Consider the following 21,848-nt stretch of genomic DNA (forward strand, 5'->3'; position numbering starts at 1 on the left):
TTTATATATTACAATTTTTAATATCAGGGTTTTTTTTTTTTAGTTTTTAATAATGGCTGTTTTTAACAAGTGGCTCAGAAAATACTTGAAAATTTAACAATTGGGAGGTAGCCCAAACAATGTATACACATGTAAGTTAATGTGAAAATGATAAAAGAAAGAAAAATGCAGTTACAAAAAAAAAGAAAATTTAACAAGTGGCTCAGGTGAGCTTGCTATGAGTCAGTTGCAGCGCAGCACCCACCCTGTGTCATGCTACCAGGCCCAGCAGGCTGCCCTGGTCCTGCCCGATGTGCTGCCTCAGTACCCCTCATGCAAGCCCTCCTACTGTACCCTCCTGGCCACCTCTGCCTGAGGCTGTCCCCTCTGCTCCTACCCTTAGTTCTCTCCCACATTACTGCCCCATCCCCAGAGCTCAGCTTGAACCGTATCACTTTCTCTTCAAAGCCTCTGTTCAAATGCACTGCCTGTGGAATGAAGTCCAAATTCCTTGGGCTCCTTGCAAGCTGTCCTCAATGGTGGTCCTATGCTGTTTTCTCAGTAAGAGGACAACACAGGCTCTCCCAGCAATTCATTGTTCACTACATTTTCTTTCCTGGATGTCAGATTCACATGATCACCTGCCACCTGGACACCTCCTCTTGCATGGTTCCTGGACATCTCAAGCTCTGCATGCTCTAAGCAAAATTCATTATTTTCCTCTCCTACCTCCCACCATGGCGCTTCTATTCCTGTAGTGGCTGATTTTCTTTTAGGCCCTCAAACTCACCCTTTTGTTCCCTTCTCACTTAGATGCTTTTTTTTTTTTTTTTTGGTGGCACTGGGTTTGAACTTAGGGCTTCACACTTGCTAGGCAGGCGCTCTCCCACTTGAGCACTATTTTGTGATGGGTTTTTTTTGAGATAGGGCCTCCTGAACTATTTGCAGGAGCTGGCTTTGAAGTGTGATCCTCCTGATTTCTGCCTCCTAAGAAGCTAGGATTACAGATGTGAGCCACCCGTGCTTGGCTCACCTCAGATTCTTTGGACACTTTTTCTCCTAGAAACATTTTTCTTCCACTTTGCTCCTCTGCTTGTCCTTTTCCCCTAACTTAATTTCTGACTGACTTTCACCCATCCTTCAAGTGTCAGCTGAAGTGTTGCTTCCTCTGGGAAATTTCTGGAAGGATAGGAGTCCATGCACACTGTTTTATTATTCTTCCTATCACAGATTTTGCCACATTTGTACTAAAATTGTATGGTTAATTGTCTGTCTCCCCTGAGAGAATGTGAGATCCATAAGATTAATTTTTTTGTGGTACTGGGGGTTGAACTCAGGGCCTCATTGCTTGCTAGGCAGGTACTCTATCACTTGAGCCACTCTGCCAGCCCTGTAAGGTTTATCTTGTTCACAGCTCTATCCCCAGCACCTAGCCCACTCCCTGGCACAGAATGGACACTGAGCAGGTGAATGAACAGATGAATGAGAGGTGCATCCTACATTTTCCCTCCCATCTATCTGGCTTTTTAACTGTTTTGCTTTTTACTTTCTTGCTTCTAAAAACAAAAATCCATAGTTTTTGCTTGTCCTTAAGGGGACAAAGTCAGAACATGTCACCTTCTGAAACTGGAACTAATAGAATCAGCATTGAATAGATGAGATCAACCATCTGCAAAATAATCCACTTTAAGGCTTGGTTTGTAAATATGACACCAATGAGACGAGGGGGCTCCTTGGGTCTCCATGGTGAGCAGCATGTCGCTGCAGGCTGGGAATCTGGCCAGATAGAAAGAAATGATAATGTCAATCAATTGTAACATGATTGCAAGAGATAACCCAGTATAACAGGAGGGCCCTTGTCTGTGTAGGGTCTCATAAAGAGTTGAGCCCAAAAGCAGCACGTTTTCTGTTCAATCATCAAGTGCTTCATGGAGCCCTTTGCAGTTTACAAAGCACCTCTACGTGTTACCTCCCTGCATCTCCAAGAAGACCCCAAAGGTAGGGCTTATCTGCCTTTTTACGGATGATGAAAAACACCCACCCCTTCTCTAAGCCCACAGAGAGTAATGTGGTTTTGAACTCAAGAACAGAAATACCTCAAGAACTGGGCACAAGTGGCTCATGCCTATAACCCTAGCTACTTGGGAGGCTGAGATAAGGAGGATTTTGGTAGAAGGCCAGTCCAGGCAACTAGTTGGCAGTACCCCATCTCCAAAATAACCAGAGCAAAATGGAGTCAGGTGGTAGAATACTTGCTTTGCGAGCACAAAGCCCTGAGTTCAAACTCCAGTTCCACCAAAAAAGAAAAGAAAAAGACACACCTCCACGGCAGACACAGAAAATTCTCATGATGGCCAGGTAGCCAATCCACTCACTTTTCTTCAGTCTTATCCTGGGCTCAGTAGTTTTGGCTTTTTTTTTTTTGCAGTACTAGACTCAGGGAATACACCTTGAGCCACTCCACCAGCCCCATTTTTTTTCTTTTTTAGTGACAAGCTTTTTCGAGATAGGGTGTTGTGAAGTATTTGCCTAGGGCTGGCTTTGAACCGAGATCCTTCTGATCTCTGTCTCCTGAGTAGCTAGGATTACAAGCGAGCCACAGGCAGCCGGCTAGTTTTTGGCGTTGAAGTTTGTTCCTGGGGCCTAGGACACCCTGAAGGGAAGTGGGTTTAGGAAGCACTGATTGCTGCCAACTGGATCTCTTGTCTATTTAACCAACATTTATTGAACAATGACTACTGGTAAGAACTTGGGATATAGTGATGAATAAGACACAGGGTTTCTAGCCAGCGCAGTGGTGTATGCCTATAGTCTCAGCTTCTCAGGAGGCTGAGGTGGGAGGATTCCTTGATCTCAGGAGTTCGAGACCACCCTAGGCAACACAGCAAGATCCTGTCTCCAAAAAAACAAACAAAACAAACAAAAGACATAAAACTCCTTTTTCAAACTGATGGCCAAACTCCAGGAAGCCAACAAGTAAATGATTACAACACGGTGTGGTAGATCCTGTGAGAAGGCGAGCACAGGGCACTCTGGCACCTGTAGGAGGGCCAGCTCCTAGTCTGGGGGAGGGTCTAGGAAGGGTCTTAGCTATACGGAAAAGGGGCTGGGAGAGCTGGGGGCATGGTAGTGTTCCTGCCTAGCAAGTGCAAGGCCCTGAGTTCAAGTCCCAGCATTGTAAAAAAGGCTGGAGGAATCAGAGGCCAGGGAGAGAAAGGCATTAGGAAGAGAGAGTAGCAAATGTGAAAGCCTGAGGGATGATTGTGTGGCAAGTAAAGGCAAGGGAGGAGGGAGAAGAGAGTTACGGTGGGGGGAGGCTGGAGAAAGAATCACAAAATCCAGGTTAGCATCATAATAACCTCACAGTAATAACTTAGAGAGTACAATAGAACAAGGGCCACCACGCTATTATCATAAATCATCTGCTGATGAAATCAATACCGACTTACCTTACTGGTCTCAATAACTTTATAATGACCAGATCTAACTGGCAGTACGTAAAGTACATAGGTGCAAAAGCTGGGAGCAGTTACCAGTGCCTGAGTCACAGCTACTCAGGAGGGTGAGACTTAAGTCTAGGAGTTTGAGGTCAGCCTGGGCAATGTAGTCAGACACTGTCTCAAAAAAGAAGGGTTGGTGGAGTGGCTCCTGCCTAGCAAATATAAGACCCTGAGTTCAAACCCCAGTTCCACCACTAAAAATGAAGAAGAAGGAGGAGGAGTATGAGGAGAAAGAGAAAAGGAGGGGGTGGGGGAGCACAAGGAAAGAGGAGAAATTACACAAGGCTAGAGATGTAGCTTAGTGGTAGAGCACTTGCCTAGAATGTATAAGACCCTGAGTGCAATCTCTACAACACAATAAATAAATGAATGAATAATAAATAAATAAATAAACTTTAGGAAGTTATTTAACTCAGACATCTCACTTAAAGATGCCTCCGAGGCATGAGGTGACAACCATTGCCAATTTGAGCACTTGTGTAACCTGAAGCAAGGGTGAGGGCTTGGGGCTGGGTCCCTGCAACCAATCCCAGTCTCTTTGCCCATCACAGCCACTGTGGAACACAAGGCTCTCAAATGTGTGACAAAGATTTGATCTGACCATTGAAAGAGGCAGCACATCAGCCCTTTGCACCCACATGTTCTGCATCTGTGGATTCAACAAACTGTGAACTGAAAATATTTGGGGAAAAAATCACATTTGTACTAAACATGGACACATTTTTTCTTGTCATCATTCCCTAAACAATATAGGACAACAATTGTTTATATAGCATTTTACATTGTATTAGGTATAAATAATCTAGAGACGACTTTTTCAGTGCTGGGGATGGAACCCAGCGCCTCACACGTTAGACAAGCACCTATACCACGGAACTACACCCCCGACCCCTAGAGATGACTCAAAGGTGTTTGTAGCAAGAGGCCACGAATAGCCAAGGCAATAGTCAGTCAAAAGAGCAACGCTGGAGGTATCACTATATCACAAAGCAATAACAATCAAAACAGCACGGTACTGGCACAAAAACAGACATGAAGACCAGTGGAACAGAATAGAGATATGAAGCCACACAACTATAACCAACTTGTCTTTGACAAAGGCGCTAAAAATATACGATGGAGAAATAGCAGCCTCTTCAACAAAAACTGCTGGGAAAACTGGTTAGCAGTCTGCAAAAAACTGAAACTAGATCCATGTTTATCACCCTATACCAAGATTAACTCAAAATGGATCAAGGATCTTAATATCAGACCCCAAACTCTAAAGTTGGTACAGGAACGAGTAGGAAATACTCTGGAATTAATAGGTATAGGCAAGAACTTTCTCAATAGAACCACAGCAGCACAGCAACTAACAGATAGCATACATAACTAGGACTTCATAAAACTAAAAAGCTTCTGCTCAACAAAAGAAATGGTCTCTAAACTGAAGAGACCACCCACAGAGTGGGAGAAAATATTTGCCAGCTACACATCAGACAAAGGACTGATAACCAGAATATATAGGGAACTTAAAAAACTAAATTCTCCCAAAAGTAATGAACCAATAAAGAAATGGGCAAGTGAACTAAACAGAACTTTCTCAAAAGAAGAAATTCAAATGGCCAGAAAACACATGAAAAAATGCTCACCATCTCTAGCAATAAAGGAAATGCAAATTAAAACCACACTAAGATTGCACCTCACCCCCATTAGAATAGCCATCATTAGCAACACCACCACCAACAGGTGTTGGCGAGGATGTGGGGAAAAAGGAACCCTCTTACACTACTGGTGGGAATGTAAAGTAGTACAACCACTCTGGAAAAAAATTTGGAGGCTACTTAAAAATCTAAACATTGATCTACCATATGATCCAGCAATACTATTCTTGGGGATATACCCAAAAGAATGTGACACAGGCACATATGAATAAAATAAAAATAAAAATAAATAAGTAAATAAAAAGAATGAATAAAAAAAAAAGAATTTGACACAGGTTACTCCAGAGGCACCTGCACACCCATGTTTATTGCAGCACTATTCACAATAGCTAAGTTATGGAAACAGCCAAGATGCCCCAGCATTGACGAATGGATTAAGAAAATGTGGTATCTATACACAATGGAATTTTATGCAGCCATGAAGAAGAATGAAATGTTATCATTCATTGGTAAATGGATGGAATTGGAGAACATCATTCTGAGTGAGGTTAGCCTGGCCCAAAAGACCAAAAATCGTATGTTCTCTCTCATATGTGGACATTAGATCAAGGGCAAACACAACAAGGGGATTGGACTTTGAGCACATGATAAAAGCGAGAGCACACAAGGGAGGGGTGAGGATAGGTAAGACACCCAAAAAACAAGATAACATTTGTTGCCCTCAATGCAGAGAAACTAAAGCAGATACCTTAAAGCAACTGAGGCCAATAGGAAAAGGGGACCAGGAACTAGAGAAAAGGTTAGTTCAAGAAGAATTAACCTAGAAGGTAACACACATGTACAGGAAATCAATGTGAGTCAACTCCCTGTATAGCTATCCTTATCTCAACCAGCAAAACCCCTTGTTCCTTCCTATTATTGCTTATACTCTCTCTACAACAAAATTAGAGATAAGGGCAGAATAGTTTCTGCCGGGTAGCAAGAGGTAAGGTGGGGGAAGGGAGGGGGGAGTAAGGGGGGGTGGGGAAGGGGGGAGAAATGACCCAAACATCGTATGCACATATGAATAAAATAAAAATTTTTTAAAAAGTTTATACTTGGTTAGCAACAAACTCCTAAATTCTTGCTTAAGTTACATAAGCTGTAGACGGCTGACACATATGTCATGTTGAATATAAAATTCAAGAACAAGAAATAAACAGTGCAATTTACACATCAAAAAAAAAAACCAAAGGTAGGTGTAGGTTATAGGCAATTTCTATGCTGTGGCCTCCCTCCCTCCCCTCCCTCCCTCCCCCCCCTCCCTCCCTCCCCTCCCTCCCCTCCCTCCCTCCCTCCCTCCCCTCCCTCCCTCCCTCCCCTCCCTCCCTCCCTCCCTCCCTCCCCCCCCTCCCTCCCTCCCTCTTCCTTCCCTCCCTTTTTCCTTTTGTGGTGCAGGGGATTGAACCAGGGCCCATGGCGTGCTAAGCACATGCTCTACCACTAAGCAACACCCCTATCCCCCATTATGCCATTTTATGTAAGGGCCTTGAGTATCTTCAGATGTTGGTATCCTGGGGGTTCTGGAACCCATCCCTTGGTGGAGCTTGAGGGGCGAATGTACAGCATAGCAGTTAAGCATATAGCCTCTGCAACAAGACTGCCTGTGTTCAAAACCTGTACCACGTTCGGTAGCTGTGTCACTGAGCAAATCAATTCATCCCGCTGATGCTCAGCTTTCCCTTCTGTAAAAGGGGGTAATGGTTGTACTCCTTCCTAAGGTTTGATGTGAGGATAAAATCAATTATAACATGCCCTGGCATGTTTATTGAGTGTTAGCTGATCCTGGCCAACAAGAATGTGTTTGCTCCATGATGGCTTCCAAAGCCATATGCCCTGAGCCTGACTGCTCAATAAAAATGCTTAGAGGATAGGTAACCTAAGGACAGCCTCCAAACTGTTTGGGAAAATTATGTAATAACCAATATTTTAACGAACTCCATCAAAGTAGTCATCACAGGAAAAAATCTGGACTTAGTTCGACTTTCTTACAGTTTGCACTAACATTTATATCACATCTCATAATGGTAGTGGTAGTATTGACAGTGGGGCGGGGTGATCACAACAGAGCCCTGAGTTCCTACAGATGAGGAAACTCAGGTTCAGAGATGGGAAACAACTTGCTTAAGGTCATATAGCTAGGAAGGGCAGGGAGGCAGTCCAACTTCATTCTGAGTCCCTGTGAACTTAAAATCCACTTTCTTTTCAGTACTTACCACCCCTAAGTCTTGGTGTCAGACAATCCCATTAGAGCTTTGCAGGGAGCCTTTGAGGAAGACTTCATTTGCATCCTTCTTTGGAGAGGTGGAAAGTAAGGTGGAGAGAGGTCTAGAGACTGGTCCAAGTAATGGGAATCCAGGCGGTCTGATGTTAGAGCCTCCCAGGAGGTGAGGGGTTAGTGTTTGTGGCTCTGGTGGGGTGTTCCTCAGTGGGAGCCTAGTGGTCCCATGTGAGGGGGATCCATGCTTTTGTACAATGAGTAAGGGAGTAAGGGGCCCCTCATGGTAGGCCCCAGGCCAGGGTTATTTAGGCCAGAATGCAAAGATGGCTTTCAGAGACTCTGCTTCAGGGGCCATATGTTTGCAATGAGTGTGCGCATGGCTGGTGGGGGAGGTCTGTCCTGGCCAGTAGCTAAGCCAGATGTGTGCTGGGTGCGCCATAGTTATGGCCAGCTGCATCCTGTAACTCGGAAAGTTTCCAAGGTCCTCTGGGGAGGCAGGAGGTTGGCCTCCTATCTCTTCACCCTTCCTCTTGGGGCCCCTTTCCTTGCACATGACTTTCCTTCCATCACAGGCTCTCCACCCGCAAGGTGCTCCCTGTCATGTCCTCCAGCCTTCCCCACCCACCAAGGCCTGCCTGGCTATTGGTTTCATTTCCCCTCCTTGCTGGGAAGGATGAGCCAAGCCCCTTTGCACCTCTCCTCTACCTAACAAAGTCCCCATCATCCATCCCAGGCCCTCCCATCTTAGCTCTTTCTCTGAAGCTTCTTCAGCTTCCTGGGGGTGAAGGAAGAGAAAGTGCTTAGGGAGCACCTATTCTGCGGAACTGGGTTTTTACCAAATCACCTTATTAAATCCTCACAAGCCAGGCACAATAGTCCATGCCTTTAGTTCCAGAACTCTGGAGGCTGAGGTGAGAGGATCACTTGAGTCTAGGAGTTTGAGGCCATCAACAGAGTGGGACCATGTCTCAAAAAACCAGTGCCAGTGCCTGGCACTGGTGCTCACACCTGTATCATGGCTACACAGGAGGCAGAGGTCAAGAAGATGGAGGTTCAAAGTCAACCCAGACAAATAGTTCGCAAGACCCTATCTCAAAAACACCCTTCACAAAACAGGGCTGGTGGAGTGGTTCAAGGTGTAGGCCCTGAGTTCAAACCCCAGTACTGTAAACAAACAAACAAAACAAAACCAAAACAACAACAACAAAAAACCCTCACAACAGATCCCTGAGTTCCTACAGATGAGGAAACTCACGTTCAGAGATGGGAAACAACTTGCTTAAGGTCATACAGCAGGAAGGGCAGGGAGGCAGTCCAACTTCATTCTGAGTCCCTGTGAACTTGAAAGCCACATTTTATATCACACCTCCTCCAAGATATTGTCCTCTTTGATAATTTTCTACTCCTCCCTTTTGTCTCACCACCGCACCCATGTCCAATTCATCAGCAAATGCCATTGGTTTCACCTTCAAAAAGTATCTGGAATCCACTGCTTCTCAGCATCTCCATAGCTGCCACCCTGGCCCAAGTCCCCATCAGCTTTCTTAGTACCTTAACTGCTCCTTTGTCCCTCATATTTCTTGCTGCTTTCTCACCACCCCTCATGCTCACTACAGTCCATTCACCACACAGAAACCAGAGGGATCCTATTTAAACACAAGCCAAATCATGCCATTTGTCCACCTCAAAACCCAGCAATGACTTTCGTTTCATTTGGAGAATAAATCCCTACACTGACCCATATGGCATGGGTGATCTGTTCTTACCATCTTTCTATTCCTCTCTCCCTTGCTCACTGCTCCAGTCCAACATACCAGACACACTCTTACCTCAGGGCCTTTGCACCTACTGTTTCTTCTGCCTGGAACGTTCTTGGAAATTTGCATGGCTTGCTCACTCACTTCTTTCAAGTCTTCATTCAAATGATACCTTCTCAGTGACGCTTGCCCCGTCATCCTGTTTAAATTTGCAACCCTTATCCCACCATCATTTTCTATTTCTACTGTTCTGTTTCTCCCTTGCACTTAACACCAATTGTGATAGTTAATATTACATGTCAACTTGACTATACCACAGGGGCCTACAAATTTGGTTAGATGTTATTTCTGGGTGTGTCTGTGAAGATGTTCTACAGTTTTTTCTTTCTTTTGTTGTTACTGAGGTTTGAATTCACATTTGCTAGGCAGGCAATGTGTCACTTGAGCCACTCCACCAGCCCTGTGAAGGTGTTCTGGAAGGTAGGATTGGAGGTGTAGCTCAGGGGTAGAGTTCAAGGCCCTGGGTTCCATCCTTAGTGCACAAAACAAAGGAACAAAGTCCATCTGAATTGGTAGACTAAGTTAAGCAGATTCCCTCCCTGGTGTGCATGGGCCCAAATACAATAAAAGGCTGGGTAAGAAAGAATTCTATCTCTCTATCTACCTTCAAGCTGTGACATCCATCTTCTCTTGCTTTTGAACTTGAACTCAAACTGGAACTATACCGTTGGTTCTCCTGGGTTTCCAGCCTGTCAACTGCAGATCTTATTCTCAGCTTTCAGAATCATCTGAGTCAATGCCTTGTAGTGTGTGTGTGTGTGTGTGTGTGTGTGTGTGTGTGTGTGTGTGTCCATTCTGTTGGTTCTGTGTCTCTGGAGACTCCAGATGAACATAGAAAACACTATTTTAGTTATTTATTATTATTTTTTAAAGAATTTGTCTGCTTCCACTTAAAGCTAAACTTCATGAGAGCAGGGATTTGGTATGTTTGGGCTTGCTGTACCCTCAGCACAATGTCTGGCATATAGTAGGTATGTGATAAACACTGGTTGAATGAACACTGACCCTTGGGATTGCACCTTGTCTCTGTGTCTTGCTCTCCCAGGAGACTGTGAGCCACTGCACTAAAGGAGCTGGGATTTCCTGGCTTTGCACTCCCAGTGCTGAGTCAAATGCCTGCTACCAAAGGGGTCCTGTAATATTGGATGAAATTCCCTGATATGATCTGTCCACAGGAACATTCGAGTTTCCACAACCAAATAAGACAGAGCCCTCCTCAGTGTCTAATCTATTTTTGTGTGTGTGTCTAATCTAGAAAGACCATCTCTTCTGCTTTTCCCCACCCCTCCCTAAAACCCCAGCCCTGGCAAGGCCACTTGCCTGGGCGTGCCAGCCTCTTTCCTTTCCTCTTTGAGTCTTTTCTCCTTTCCCCACAGCCTTCTCCTTGTCCGCCTGGGCACAGGCTATTATCTGGGGGTGGTAATTATTGTGAGTAAATTGGAAGTTGTCTTGCACAGGGCTATGTCTCACACAGGTCGATTTGTATGCTTCCTGGGCACTTCTGACACTCCAGAAATGCCATAGCAACAGTGCGGGTGCCACCGGCCTCAGTGACGGCAGGAGATCAGGCAGGGAGTTGGGTGCTGTGGGCATTGAAGCAAGAGGCACTGTGCCTCAGAGAGGTCGTTGCCTCCTCAGCTTCCGCCTCTCTGTGCCTCAGTTTCCCCATCGGTGACTTGGGAATAATAACCCAGACACAGGCTGTTGTGGGCGGAATAAGCTGATGACCTGAACAGTTTGGAAACTGTAAAAGGAGGGCCAGCTAGTATTATGATGGACTGCTATTACAACAACTATTGTTTTCCCTGGTGTGGCCCTCTCTCCCTCCTCCCTTCTTCCCCCTCTCCACCTTCCTGCCACTCTGCCTCTCCCCCACCCCAGCAGAGTAGAGCTGAGCCAAGCTTGCCAGACTCCCCGCCACAAGACCAGGGTTCCTGCTGGCCCTCTTTTATTCTGTGCAAAAATCACTGTCCCTGGGATACCTTTTAAGGACGAGGCCTACAGAGACACCGCAAGCTCATCCTGTGGAGGCGAGCCACTGATTAAATTATATTCACTTTGTCTTTCGGTCATTCAGATTGGCTGGGTTGAGGCCAGCTGGAATTAACGACAAATTTGAAGCACAGAATATTGACAAAGAAAGGCTGTTTTATTGCCTGCAATGACTCACAATAATTCAAAGGCGATAATTCAAAGACGGCTCCCTGAGTCAAGGAGAGCCTTAGTTAGTGAATAGGTAAGAGTTGTTTTTTTTTTTTTTTCTAATTATTTGGATAGACACAGACCTCAAGTCTTTAACATCAATTTTGTTCCCCTCAGGGAGTTGAAATATAACCCTTCTTTGTCCAACCCCTCTTCCCTCTTCAAATCTGAGAATCTTAACCAGGAGAATGCTTTGAAAACAAAGCACTATTGAACTATTAATTCATTGCAAATATTTATTTCAGTACCTACTATGTGCTGAACTAAAACTTGTGGGTATTGGAGATACAGACAGGGAGTCAGTGTGCTGGGGGAGGGAAAGACAAATGCAAGTAAACTGAGAAACAAGCAGTTTCTATCAAAATGAGAAAGACACATATACTTTGACTCAACAAGTCCAATGTGAAATCCTGGGAAGGGAGGGCTCCGAAGGATATAAACAAGGCTTCCAGGGGTTGGGTCGCTACCTTAGAGAAGAGGGCTCAGGACTTCTGAATAGGAAGAGCCATTCATGCTAAGATTTTAGGGGAAAGTGTTTCTGGCAGAGGGAACAACAGACATACCTATACTCCTGAGGATTAGTTTTTCTTTTCTTTTTTAATTTTTTTTTTTTGCAGTACTAGGGTTTGAACTCAGGGTCTACACCTTGAGCCACTCCATCAGCCCTTTTACGTGGTGAGTCTCTCAAACCCTTTGCCCAGGCTGGCTTTGAACAGCGATCCTCCTGATCTCTGCCTCCTGAGTAGTTGGGATTACAGGCGTGAGCCACTGACGCCCAGTTGGATTGGCTTTTCAATCCGTGTAAATGTTCATGGCTGTGGCGCCTTTACCAGTCTTCTTCCTGTGGATCTGCCAGCTTCCTCGCTCCATTCATTGGCATTGTTCTCTCACTCTGACTGTGAGAGCTTGCGAAAGTCTTCCTGTCTGTAAATTTTTTCACTTGTACCACTGGACTGTATTGCCTGACAATTCCTGCCACCTGGAGATGGGATGTGTTGAAGGGACAAAGACTTTTTACTCTGGACTGAAGCAGGCTATGTCCCAGGCAGAGGAGCGGGCTTGGATTTCCTCCCAGCCATTACCCTCAGGCCACCTGTGTGCTTCCTGGAAGACAGAATCATTTTCTAGCAGCCTGGGCAGCCATTCCCCGGGGATGGACTGGTGGTCTCACTCAGTCTGCCACGTACCCCTCGCATGACAGTTGTGTAAGGCAATTAACCTCTCTAAGCTTTGGCTCCTGCAACCGGTTGAGGGCAACATCTTTCCTGTTGCGGGGAAAGCAGTTGTTCACGAAGCAGTGCCATGGGACCCAGGAAGACATGGTTCTAGGGACAGTGGGGCTGGGCTGGGATGTGCCATGCCCTCAACATGCCCTGGTGTCATGTATCTGCCTCTTCTCTCCACACCTTCAGAGGACTAGACTGCCAAGGTCCTCCAGCTGTGTCATTCTCATCCTCGTCCCCTTTTTGGTGGGACTGCAGTTTGAACTCAGGGCTTTGCACTTACAAAGCAGGCACTCTACTGCTGGAGCTAGACCTCCAGTCCACTTTGTTCTGGTTATTTTGGAGATGGGCACTCTTGACTATTTGCCAGGCTGGCCTCAAATCTCGATCCTCCTGATCTCAGCCTCCCCAGGAGTTCAGGATTACAGGTGTGAGCCACCAGCGCCTGGCTCACAGTGTTCTTCTGGGTGAATTTGAACAAAGTATCCCAGGAGGGTTCTTAGGCTCTTTAAACTCTGGGCAGATGGCTGGTAAGTCAGTTCTCTGGGACCTACAGTTCCTGACTCAGATTTGGACAGGGTTCCAAGGCCTTTGAAGGGCTCTAGAAAAACTTAACCCTTATCCCCACTGTCTCCCCCAATTGCCCCTATGAGCTTGTTGGGTTTTAGTGGTGAGAAGAGTGACTGGGATGGGCATGGTTGGCCCTTCCCATTTCCCTGGTTCCCAGTCACCGTTATGGTTTTGGATGTATCAGACCTACCTGAGGCCTCATTCTGACTCTAACATGGTGCCCATTGGTTTAGTAAATTGACAAATCATCCATCTATCCATCCATCCATCTTACAAGTATTCACTGATATGCTATCATGTGGTCCTGTGCTAAGCTCTGTAAGGCTATAACTGAAAAAGACAGGTATGTCCCTCACAAAGCTCCATGATCATGGGGGAGCCAGACAAGTTATCAGGCAGCTACATTCCATGAAATCAGTCCCATGATAAAGACAGGATGTGGGGTCACAGGGGGTGACTATTGGGAAGGATCAGGGCAGGTTTCTAGAAGACGGAGACCTAAGCTGACACAAGAAGAGTGAGTAGGAGATGGTGAGGCAAAAACAGGGAAGAGTCCAGGCAGAGGAAACAGTGTGAGAAGACTTGGAGGCAAGATCTGAGCAGCAGATGGTTCTGTTGGAGAAGTGTGTGCATGCGTGTGTGAGGGTTGTGAAGTGAGAGTTGAGGCAGGAGAGGTAGTCAGGGATGGGACCAGGATGGCCTTGTAAGCCATGGGGAGGAGGCAGATCTTGATCATAAAGGCAATGGGAAGGCTTTGAATGGTTTAGACAGGGCCAAGGGCCATGAATGTGATCAATTTGGTGTTTTTGAAAGATCACTGGTTTCTGGGTAGAGATCAGACAGTTGGGGACAGGCAAAAATAGAAGGTGAAGACAATCAGGTAGTTGACTGCAGTGGTCCCAGCAGGAGATGATGTGGCTTAGACAAGAATGGTGGCAGTGGAGATGGAGAGAAATGGATGGATTTGGGATATATTTTGGAGGTAGAGCCAATAGGATTTATGGATGTAATGAACGTGAGGGGCAAATGAGAGGAAGCCTCAAAGATGCTTCTCAGCTTCCCTCCTTCCTTCCCTCCCTCCCTCCCTCCCTCTCTCCCTCCCTCCTTTCCTCTTCTGTCCTCCCTCCCTTTTTGGTGCTGGGGCTACAACTCCAGGATCTTGGGCATGTTAGGCAAGTTCTCTCCCACTGAGCTACAACTGCAGCCCTGCCTCCCCATTTCTGGCTTGGGCAACTGAGGTATTGGTAGTGCTATTCACAGACATGGGCAATATTGAGGGAGTAAATCTAGGGAAGGGTGGGAAATGAGTTCAGCGCTATGTTGGGTTTGACTTTCCAGAATGACATGCTTTATAGTCAGTTGGCCATCTAGATCTGAAATTCAAGAGAGAGAGGATGAGGCTGGAGACAAGAGTTGTGAGGTCTTGATGAGGTAGGCTAGACTTAGGAAAAGTTGGGGACTCTTAAAACATATATGACATATATGGTATTTCAGGTTATACATCCTTCTTTTTCTCTGAGCTTTCTTTTCATTTCTTTTTTTGTGGTACTGGGGTTTGAACTCAGGGCCTTCACCTTGAGCCACTCCACCAGCCCTTTTTTGTGATTTTTTTTTTTTTTGAGATAGGGTCTTGGGAACTACTTACCTAGGCCGGCTTCCTCCTGATCAGCTAGAATTACAGGTGTGAGCTGCCCCGCTGAGCCTCCTTTTCAATTGCAAATATATGTAGGTTATTCACACCCTGGCAAGGGGACAAATCAAACCACTCTGACCTGGCTCAAGAACCACCCATACCCCTCCCCACTCATTGATTACTGGTGGTTAGGTTACGTTCTTCTCATCCCATAGGTTAGCATAGGTTGTTAAAAGTACCTGGAAAGAGAGCATGGCCTTTTGTAACTCCTCTCTCTCGCCTTCAGTAAACTCTTATTACCCTCCTTTACTACACCCACGTGTCCTGTTTAGAAATCTGATCAGAGACTGTACCCTCCGACAGCACTGAGAGTGAGTGGTGGCTGGAGGTATGGTCTGTGCACTAGAGTTCCTGTAGCAAGAGAGAGTCCCTGAGTTTAAACCCCAGTATTGCCAAAATAAATCCTATCAGAGAATAGGGCATGGAGGATGCCATGCTCTGTCAATGGATTCCCTACGCTTTGGTACCTGCTTCACTCCAAACCCTGAAAGGCAGATTGAGGAGGCACTTATTAAGATTTAGGGCAAAGATCCTGCAAATTAGTGCAAAGATCCTGCAGATAATCCTAATTCTTAGCTCCCTCCTTTACCTTCCTGTCACTCCCTGTCATTCTGGGCTGCCTCAATGAGTTTCCAATAAGAATTTATCCAAGCCAGACACCGGTGGCTCACTTCTATAATCCTAGTTACTTGGGAGGCTGAGATCAGAAGGATCGCAGTTTGAGGCCAGCCTGGGCAAATAGTCAAGAGACCCCTATCTCCAAGATAAACAGGGCAAAATGGACTGGAGGAGTGGTTCAAGTGGTAGAGCATTTGCTTTGCAAGAGTGAGTCCCTGAGTTTAATCCCCAGTCTCACCAAAAAGAAACAAAATTTACCCAGCCCAGGGGCCAGGCAGTCTGCCATTCTTAGGAAATTCAGTTTGTGGCTCCCCCTACTGGCAGAGTCAGAGAGCTGGGTCACTAGCTTTCCAGCCTTTCCCTTTCCCTTCCTGCTTCACCTGAGGCGGACCCCTCTCACCCCAAAAGAGACAATTAAAACTTCAGTCCCAACCCCCCTTTTCCCTGCTTCAGAACCCCATCTACTTTATAGGAACACTAACTGGAAATGGGAAGAGCTAACTGGGTATTTGGAAGCACAGATTAAATTTCTGTTTCCAAATCATTTTCTTCTTTTTTTTTTTCTGCCCCAAACCCACTCATGGTCTCCTGTTCATGAAGACTTCGTTTGATTATTTATATATCTCTAAAACACTCTCTTCCACCCGCAGTCCCCAAGGGCGGCATTTCGCTGACACCCACTTTGCCTCCCTCCTCTGCAGGGAAGCCATGGTTTATGCTGGAAAAAGCGGAGGAACCTAGCTTTGAGTCCTGTTTCTGGTCCTTGGACCAGTCACTTCCTTCTTTCCCAGAGCAGTTCACTCACTGTGGCATCAGAATGGACTCCAAAACATGGTTCCAACTGTGGCACTCTAGGATTTGCTTTTCCTCTGTCATTGTGTTTCAAAGCTTTGGTCAGTTTCCGCAGGTCTGTATTATTGTTTCATGTCTACCTCCCCCATCAAACTCTAAACTTCCTGATGGCAAGGACCTATCTTGCTTGTCACTCTAGCCCAGCACACAGGTTCTTTGCCTGCCCATTTTATAAAGGCTCAACATATACTCATTGAATAAACAAATTCATAAATAGACAAATGAATCCTTTTCTTCACCTATCAGCTGGATTTTTTGGGGGTTTGAACTCAGGGCCTCACACTTGCTAGGCAGGCACTCTACCACTCCACCAGTGTTTTAAGGGAGGAATTACTTATTTTGCTCATGGTTTCAGAGGTTTTGCTTGGGCAGAACATCACGGTGGCAGAAGCGTGTGGCAAAGGATGGTTTCACTTTATGGTAGACAGGAAGCAGAGAGAGGAAGTTTTTATTCTTATTTTTTGGTGGTGCTGAAGATTGAACCCAGGGGCTCAGGCATGTAGGTGAGAAGAGCAGGCTGGTTCTGCTCTGGGCTACTCAGTGATGTACAGAACAGCAGCTTCCAGGCTGTTCCTAGCTTGACTTCCCCCATTTTATAAATAACCATTTTGACCTGAGTTACTCCCTTTTGAGTATATGTGCCAAGGAAGAATGACTCTATGATCTTGTTTATATAAGTAAACAATCACCATCTGCCAGCACAGCGGGAGGCACAAATCAATAAATAATTACACCTGTAAATATATCAAATCATATAAGAAACACCAGACACATGAGCTTATCAGTCATGCCAGATGTAACCTCCTCACCTAAGACTATAAAAGAAGGAGCACCCCAAGACTGAGACATTGTAGGCACACTGACATGTCACTTGGCCATTTGTCATGAGCCTCATCCAGGAAAATGGCGAGCGTGAAGGACCTCCACCTCTGTCCTGGAGCTCTAGTTCAAACACACTTTCTCCTGCCATGACAATGGCCCACTTAAAACTGACTCAAAACTGCCTGCCTCCTGGATGTGCATTTGACAATTCTGTGCCTTGAACAGATCTGTGCCTATGGGTTCATAAAACTTCTCAGCTGGTCTCCTACAGTGACTTTTCATTGCATCTATATCAGCTATCTGCCTTCACCTCCAGCCTTCGGCACAGTCTATCTGAACCCTATCATCTCTTTAACACTTTAGCCATTCTGTAACATATATAAGACATATATAATTCACATATTATATATTATATACACATATATAACACATATATAATTATATAAAATGATGTGAAGTGTAGTGTGTGATCTGGGGGTTAATATCAGCAATTAAAAATTATTAGTTAAGGTTGAAATAAAAGAAAGTGTGATTGCCAACAGCCACAAATACCAAGTGAAATCAGGAGTACTTTGTGAATTAAAGCCAATGGAATTGACATAGTTTATGAACTGGGTTTTTGTTGTTGTTATTGTTTGTCTGTTATGGTCTCGCTGTGTATCCCAGGCCAACCTGGCCTCAAACTCACAATTCTCCTGTCTCAGCCTCCCAAGTGCTGGGATTACAAGTGTGTACCACCATGCCTGGCTGTGAATTTATTGTTATTCATTAAATTCTGACATTGTGGAAAGGTACAGACATGTCTATCTATGTTTCTGACATAATTTGCTCATGACACTAGGCAAGTGGTCTATCACTTAGCTACATTGTCAGCCCATACCCTTTGTTTTTGAGGCAGGGTCTTGCATTGTAGCATAGGTTGGAATGGAACTCCCGATGTAAACCAGGCTGGTCTCAAACTCAAGGTCCTCTTGTGCTTCTCAAATGGTGGGATTACAGGCATGTACCACCACATCTGGCTTCAGTTGCTTTCTACGTGTAACCAGATAGTGCTTAAGGGCAGAAAGCTCAGTGGTAGAGAAATTGCCTAGTATGTGTGAGGCACTGGGTTCAATCTCCAGGTTAGATCCCCAGTACTGCATAAATAAATAAATAAATAAAACAAACAAAAGGTCAAAAGCCAGATTCCCTGTGTTTGGAAACCAGCTTTACTGCTTACAAGCTGCATAAACTTGCTTAATTTAATCTTTCTGTGCCTTACTTTTCTCCTCTGTAAAGGAAGGATAATAAAATACACTACCTAATAAGGTTGGGGTGAAGATTAAAAGCATGTGGAACAAGGCTTGGCACTTAAGTGCTGGATAAGTAATAGTTATTGTCATCATTCTGCCTTGTCTATGACTCGTTTGTGCATTCTAAACTCTCCCACTAAGCCTCAGCGATTATGGACATTTGGCCAATCTTTGTTCATTTACAACCTTCTCTTTTTTCTCCCTACTGGAGTATTTTAATGTAAGTCCCAGATGTCATACCATTTTATCTGAAAACATTTTAGTATGTAACTAACAGATAAGGACTTTACAAAAAAAACCAAAATATCATTATCACACTTTTAAAAATTAACGGTAATTAGGGAGGGCTTTTAAAACCCCATTGCCTTGAAACACACTGAGGGGACAGGAACCCTGAATTCCCAGTAGATGTAGAATGAGGAACAGCCAAGAAGTTAATGTATGTTAAGTGTTTGGAAGAAAGCCTGTCATATATAAGCAGTATTATTTTGGCTCTCTTTCCTTCTCTCCATTTATCCACTCTAAATCTACCCCACAATCCCTCTCTTATTTCCAGGATGTGAGTATGGATTTACAAAGGAGGGCTTGGAGCCTGGGCTAGGAAGTTTTGGTGTCATTGGAGTCCTGGGGAGGGAGTCGGGACTCTAGAAGACATCTAAAAGGAGCCCAAAGAAAGCAGCAGGGCTGGAGGCTCAGCTCAGTAATAGAATACTTGCCTTACACAAGGCTCTTGGTTCCATCTCTGGCACCACCCAAAACCAAACCAAACCAAACCAAACCACCCAGGAAGCAGCAACTGCAGGACCTAGAAGGTGGGGAAGAACCCTGCAGCTGTGTGACAACAGAGGTGAGAAAACCCAGGTGCTAAAAGACAGACAAAGGGAGGGTTAGTCCTTGCTTTCCAATGATCTAGGCCTTTGGGGATCACTGCTAGCTGGGCAGCAGAGAGGGGCCGGCTCCTGAGGACATTACCTATAGCTTTTCTTTACAGTTCACAGATGGGCAGCTGCCTACAACAGTAACTGGAGCTCTGTGTTGCTTCAGCTAGAGTTCTCCAGGGATAATGATGATGGTGGACCCTGAGCCAAAGCACAACTCGGGATGGCCTTCCCTAGACTCTAGATGAAGATTTTCTTTTTCTTTTTGCGGTACTGGGGTTTGAACTCAGGGTCTACACCTTGAGCCACTCAACCAGTCCTTTTTTGTGTTGAGTATTTTCGAGGCAGGGTCTCTCAAACTATTTTCCTGGGCTGGCTTCAAACCTCAATCCTCCTGAGCTCTGCCCCCTGAGTAGGTAGCTAGGATTACAGGCATGAGCCACTGGCGCCTGGCCCAAGATTTTCTTTTTTTTTTTTTTTTTTTTTTTTGAGCTAGGGTCTTGCTATGTAGCCCAGGCTGGCCTTGAAGTCACAATCCTCCTGACTCATCCTCTTAAGTGCTGGGATCCTAGGCATGTGCTAACACGTCCAGCTAGATGAAGATTTTTGTGTTCCCATCTCTCTTTTCCTTTCTATAGAATTTTCCCCTATTCTTTTCTTCATCTACTCATCTTTTGGGTACTCAGGGCACCCGGACACTCAGCTCCCCTTGTCTCAGTCCATTCGTGCTGTTATAACAAAATACCACAGACTGGATAATTCATAGATAACAGAAATTTATTTCTTACAGTTCTGGAGGCTGGGAAGTCCAAGATCAGGGGGCTGGTAGAATTGGTATGCGGTGGGGGCTTCTCTCTCTAAGATGATGTCTTGCTGCTGCATCCTCTTCAGGGAAAGGAAGAAGAGGGAATAAGGCCTAAATTAGTTGTCTCAAGACTTTTCATAAGGTGCCAATCCATTCATGAGGGTGGAGTCTTTGTAACTTAGTCATTCCCAAAAAGTCCCACCTCTTAATACTACCACGGTGGGGATTAAGCTTCAGCACATACATTTTGGGAGACATTCAGACCATAGCACATCTCAATCCAAACTTGTCTCCAAGAAAACATGTGATTCAAACATTTCAGCAGGACAAAGAAGCTGCTTCACAATTTGGCCTCCAACTACTTCATCCACTGCATTCCCACCACTCACCTCCTCTTCCCAGCAGTAGGCAGTATGAAAGAGCACAGGCTTGTGTTCATATGGACTTGGTATTGAATTCAGGCTCTACTATTTCCCAGCTTGGGAACCCTGGGTAAGGTCTCTTTATTTCTCTGAGCTTCAGTTTCCACATCTGAAAATAGGAATAACAGTACACTAAAAGTCCTCTTGAAAAAAATATTATTAACATATAATTTAAGAATCTTCCTAACAAAAGGCTTAAAGCCATATAAATGACTGAGTTAAAATATAGGTTGGGCACAGTGGTACAAGCTTGTAATCCCAGCACTCAGGCCATCCTGGGCTACATATCAAGACCCTATCTCCACCATGCACTTGATGGCTCATGCCTGTAATCCTAGCTACTCAAGAGGCAGACATCAGGGGGATCATCGTTTGAAGCCAGCTCTGGCAAATAGTTGGGGAGACCCTATCTCGAAAATACCCAACGCACCAAAAACGGCTGGCGAAGTGGCTCAAGTGGTAGAGCGCCCACCTAGCAAGCATAAGGCCCTGAGTTCAAATTATAGGCCCACCAAAAAGTGATTTTTCAAATATCGAATACTAAATTAGTGCTGAGGAATCATGTCCATGTTCTTACCAGTATATGAACAAGGATAGTTCTTGGCAGTACTGGAGCTTGAACTCAGGGCTTATAGGCTTGCTAGGCAGGTGCTCTACTGCTTGAGACGTGGCTGCAGTACTTCTTGCTCTGGTTGTTTTGGAGATAGGGTCTTGCTTTTTGCCCACGCAGTCCTGGATTGTGATCCTTGTATTGTATTGGTTGCAATGGAAGGGTCTCACAAACTTTTTGCCTGGGCTGACCTTCAAGCATGATCCTCCCGATCTCAGCCTACCAAGTAGCTAGGATTTCAGGCGTGAACCACGTCGTCCAGCAACAAAAAAACTTCTTGTTGGCTCACAACCTCTTATTTAGTGTCAACCCAAGCAAGCCACTTCAACTTGCTCATTATTTCCATATGCCCTAAGTTTGCCTTTTAAAATGACTGCATCTTAGAGCTTCTGAAGAAATAGTGACCACAGCACTATTTACTTCTTAAATGAGAGCTTTGCTTTTGTCCCTGAAGACCCTTCGTCAATGTGAGTTTATGTCGCGGGGGCTCCACTTCCCAAGATGCTTTAACTAACAAGGATAGCATAAGCACGCACGCATCCACCCCGTCACTTGTCTTCCGTAACACGCATACACACTCAACACGGTTTGGATCCGCTTGAAAATGCGAGGACGTGACGCAGCCCACTACGTGCCGCGCAGACAAATGCTGAGTGCGGCGC

At 45.2% G+C, this 21,848-nt stretch overlaps 1 protein-coding gene and 1 long non-coding RNA gene across 2 annotated transcripts in view; both read right to left on the reverse strand.

Moving 5' to 3' along the window:
• Nucleotides 1-1,665: 1,665 nt before the first annotated feature.
• Pin4 (peptidylprolyl cis/trans isomerase, NIMA-interacting 4) overlaps nt 1,666-21,848 on the reverse strand; it is a 74,536-nt gene continuing 54,353 nt past the window's right edge. Inside the window, exon 4 of the mRNA XM_074062670.1 lies at nt 1,666-1,755. Within this exon, the coding sequence (XP_073918771.1) occupies nt 1,666-1,755 (90 nt within the window). The remainder of the gene's footprint in view (nt 1,756-21,848) is intronic.
• Nucleotides 14,319-21,822, reverse strand: LOC109675006 (uncharacterized). The gene is made up of 5 exons (XR_002211403.2): nt 21,154-21,822; nt 20,544-20,685; nt 20,138-20,234; nt 14,840-14,935; nt 14,319-14,567 (listed from the first exon to the last, which is right to left on the reverse strand). It is a non-coding gene; the product is annotated as an uncharacterized lncRNA (long non-coding RNA).

The sequence above is a fragment of the Castor canadensis genome, chromosome X, assembly GCF_047511655.1.
Source record: "Castor canadensis chromosome X, mCasCan1.hap1v2, whole genome shotgun sequence".
NCBI lineage: Eukaryota > Metazoa > Chordata > Mammalia > Rodentia > Castoridae > Castor > Castor canadensis.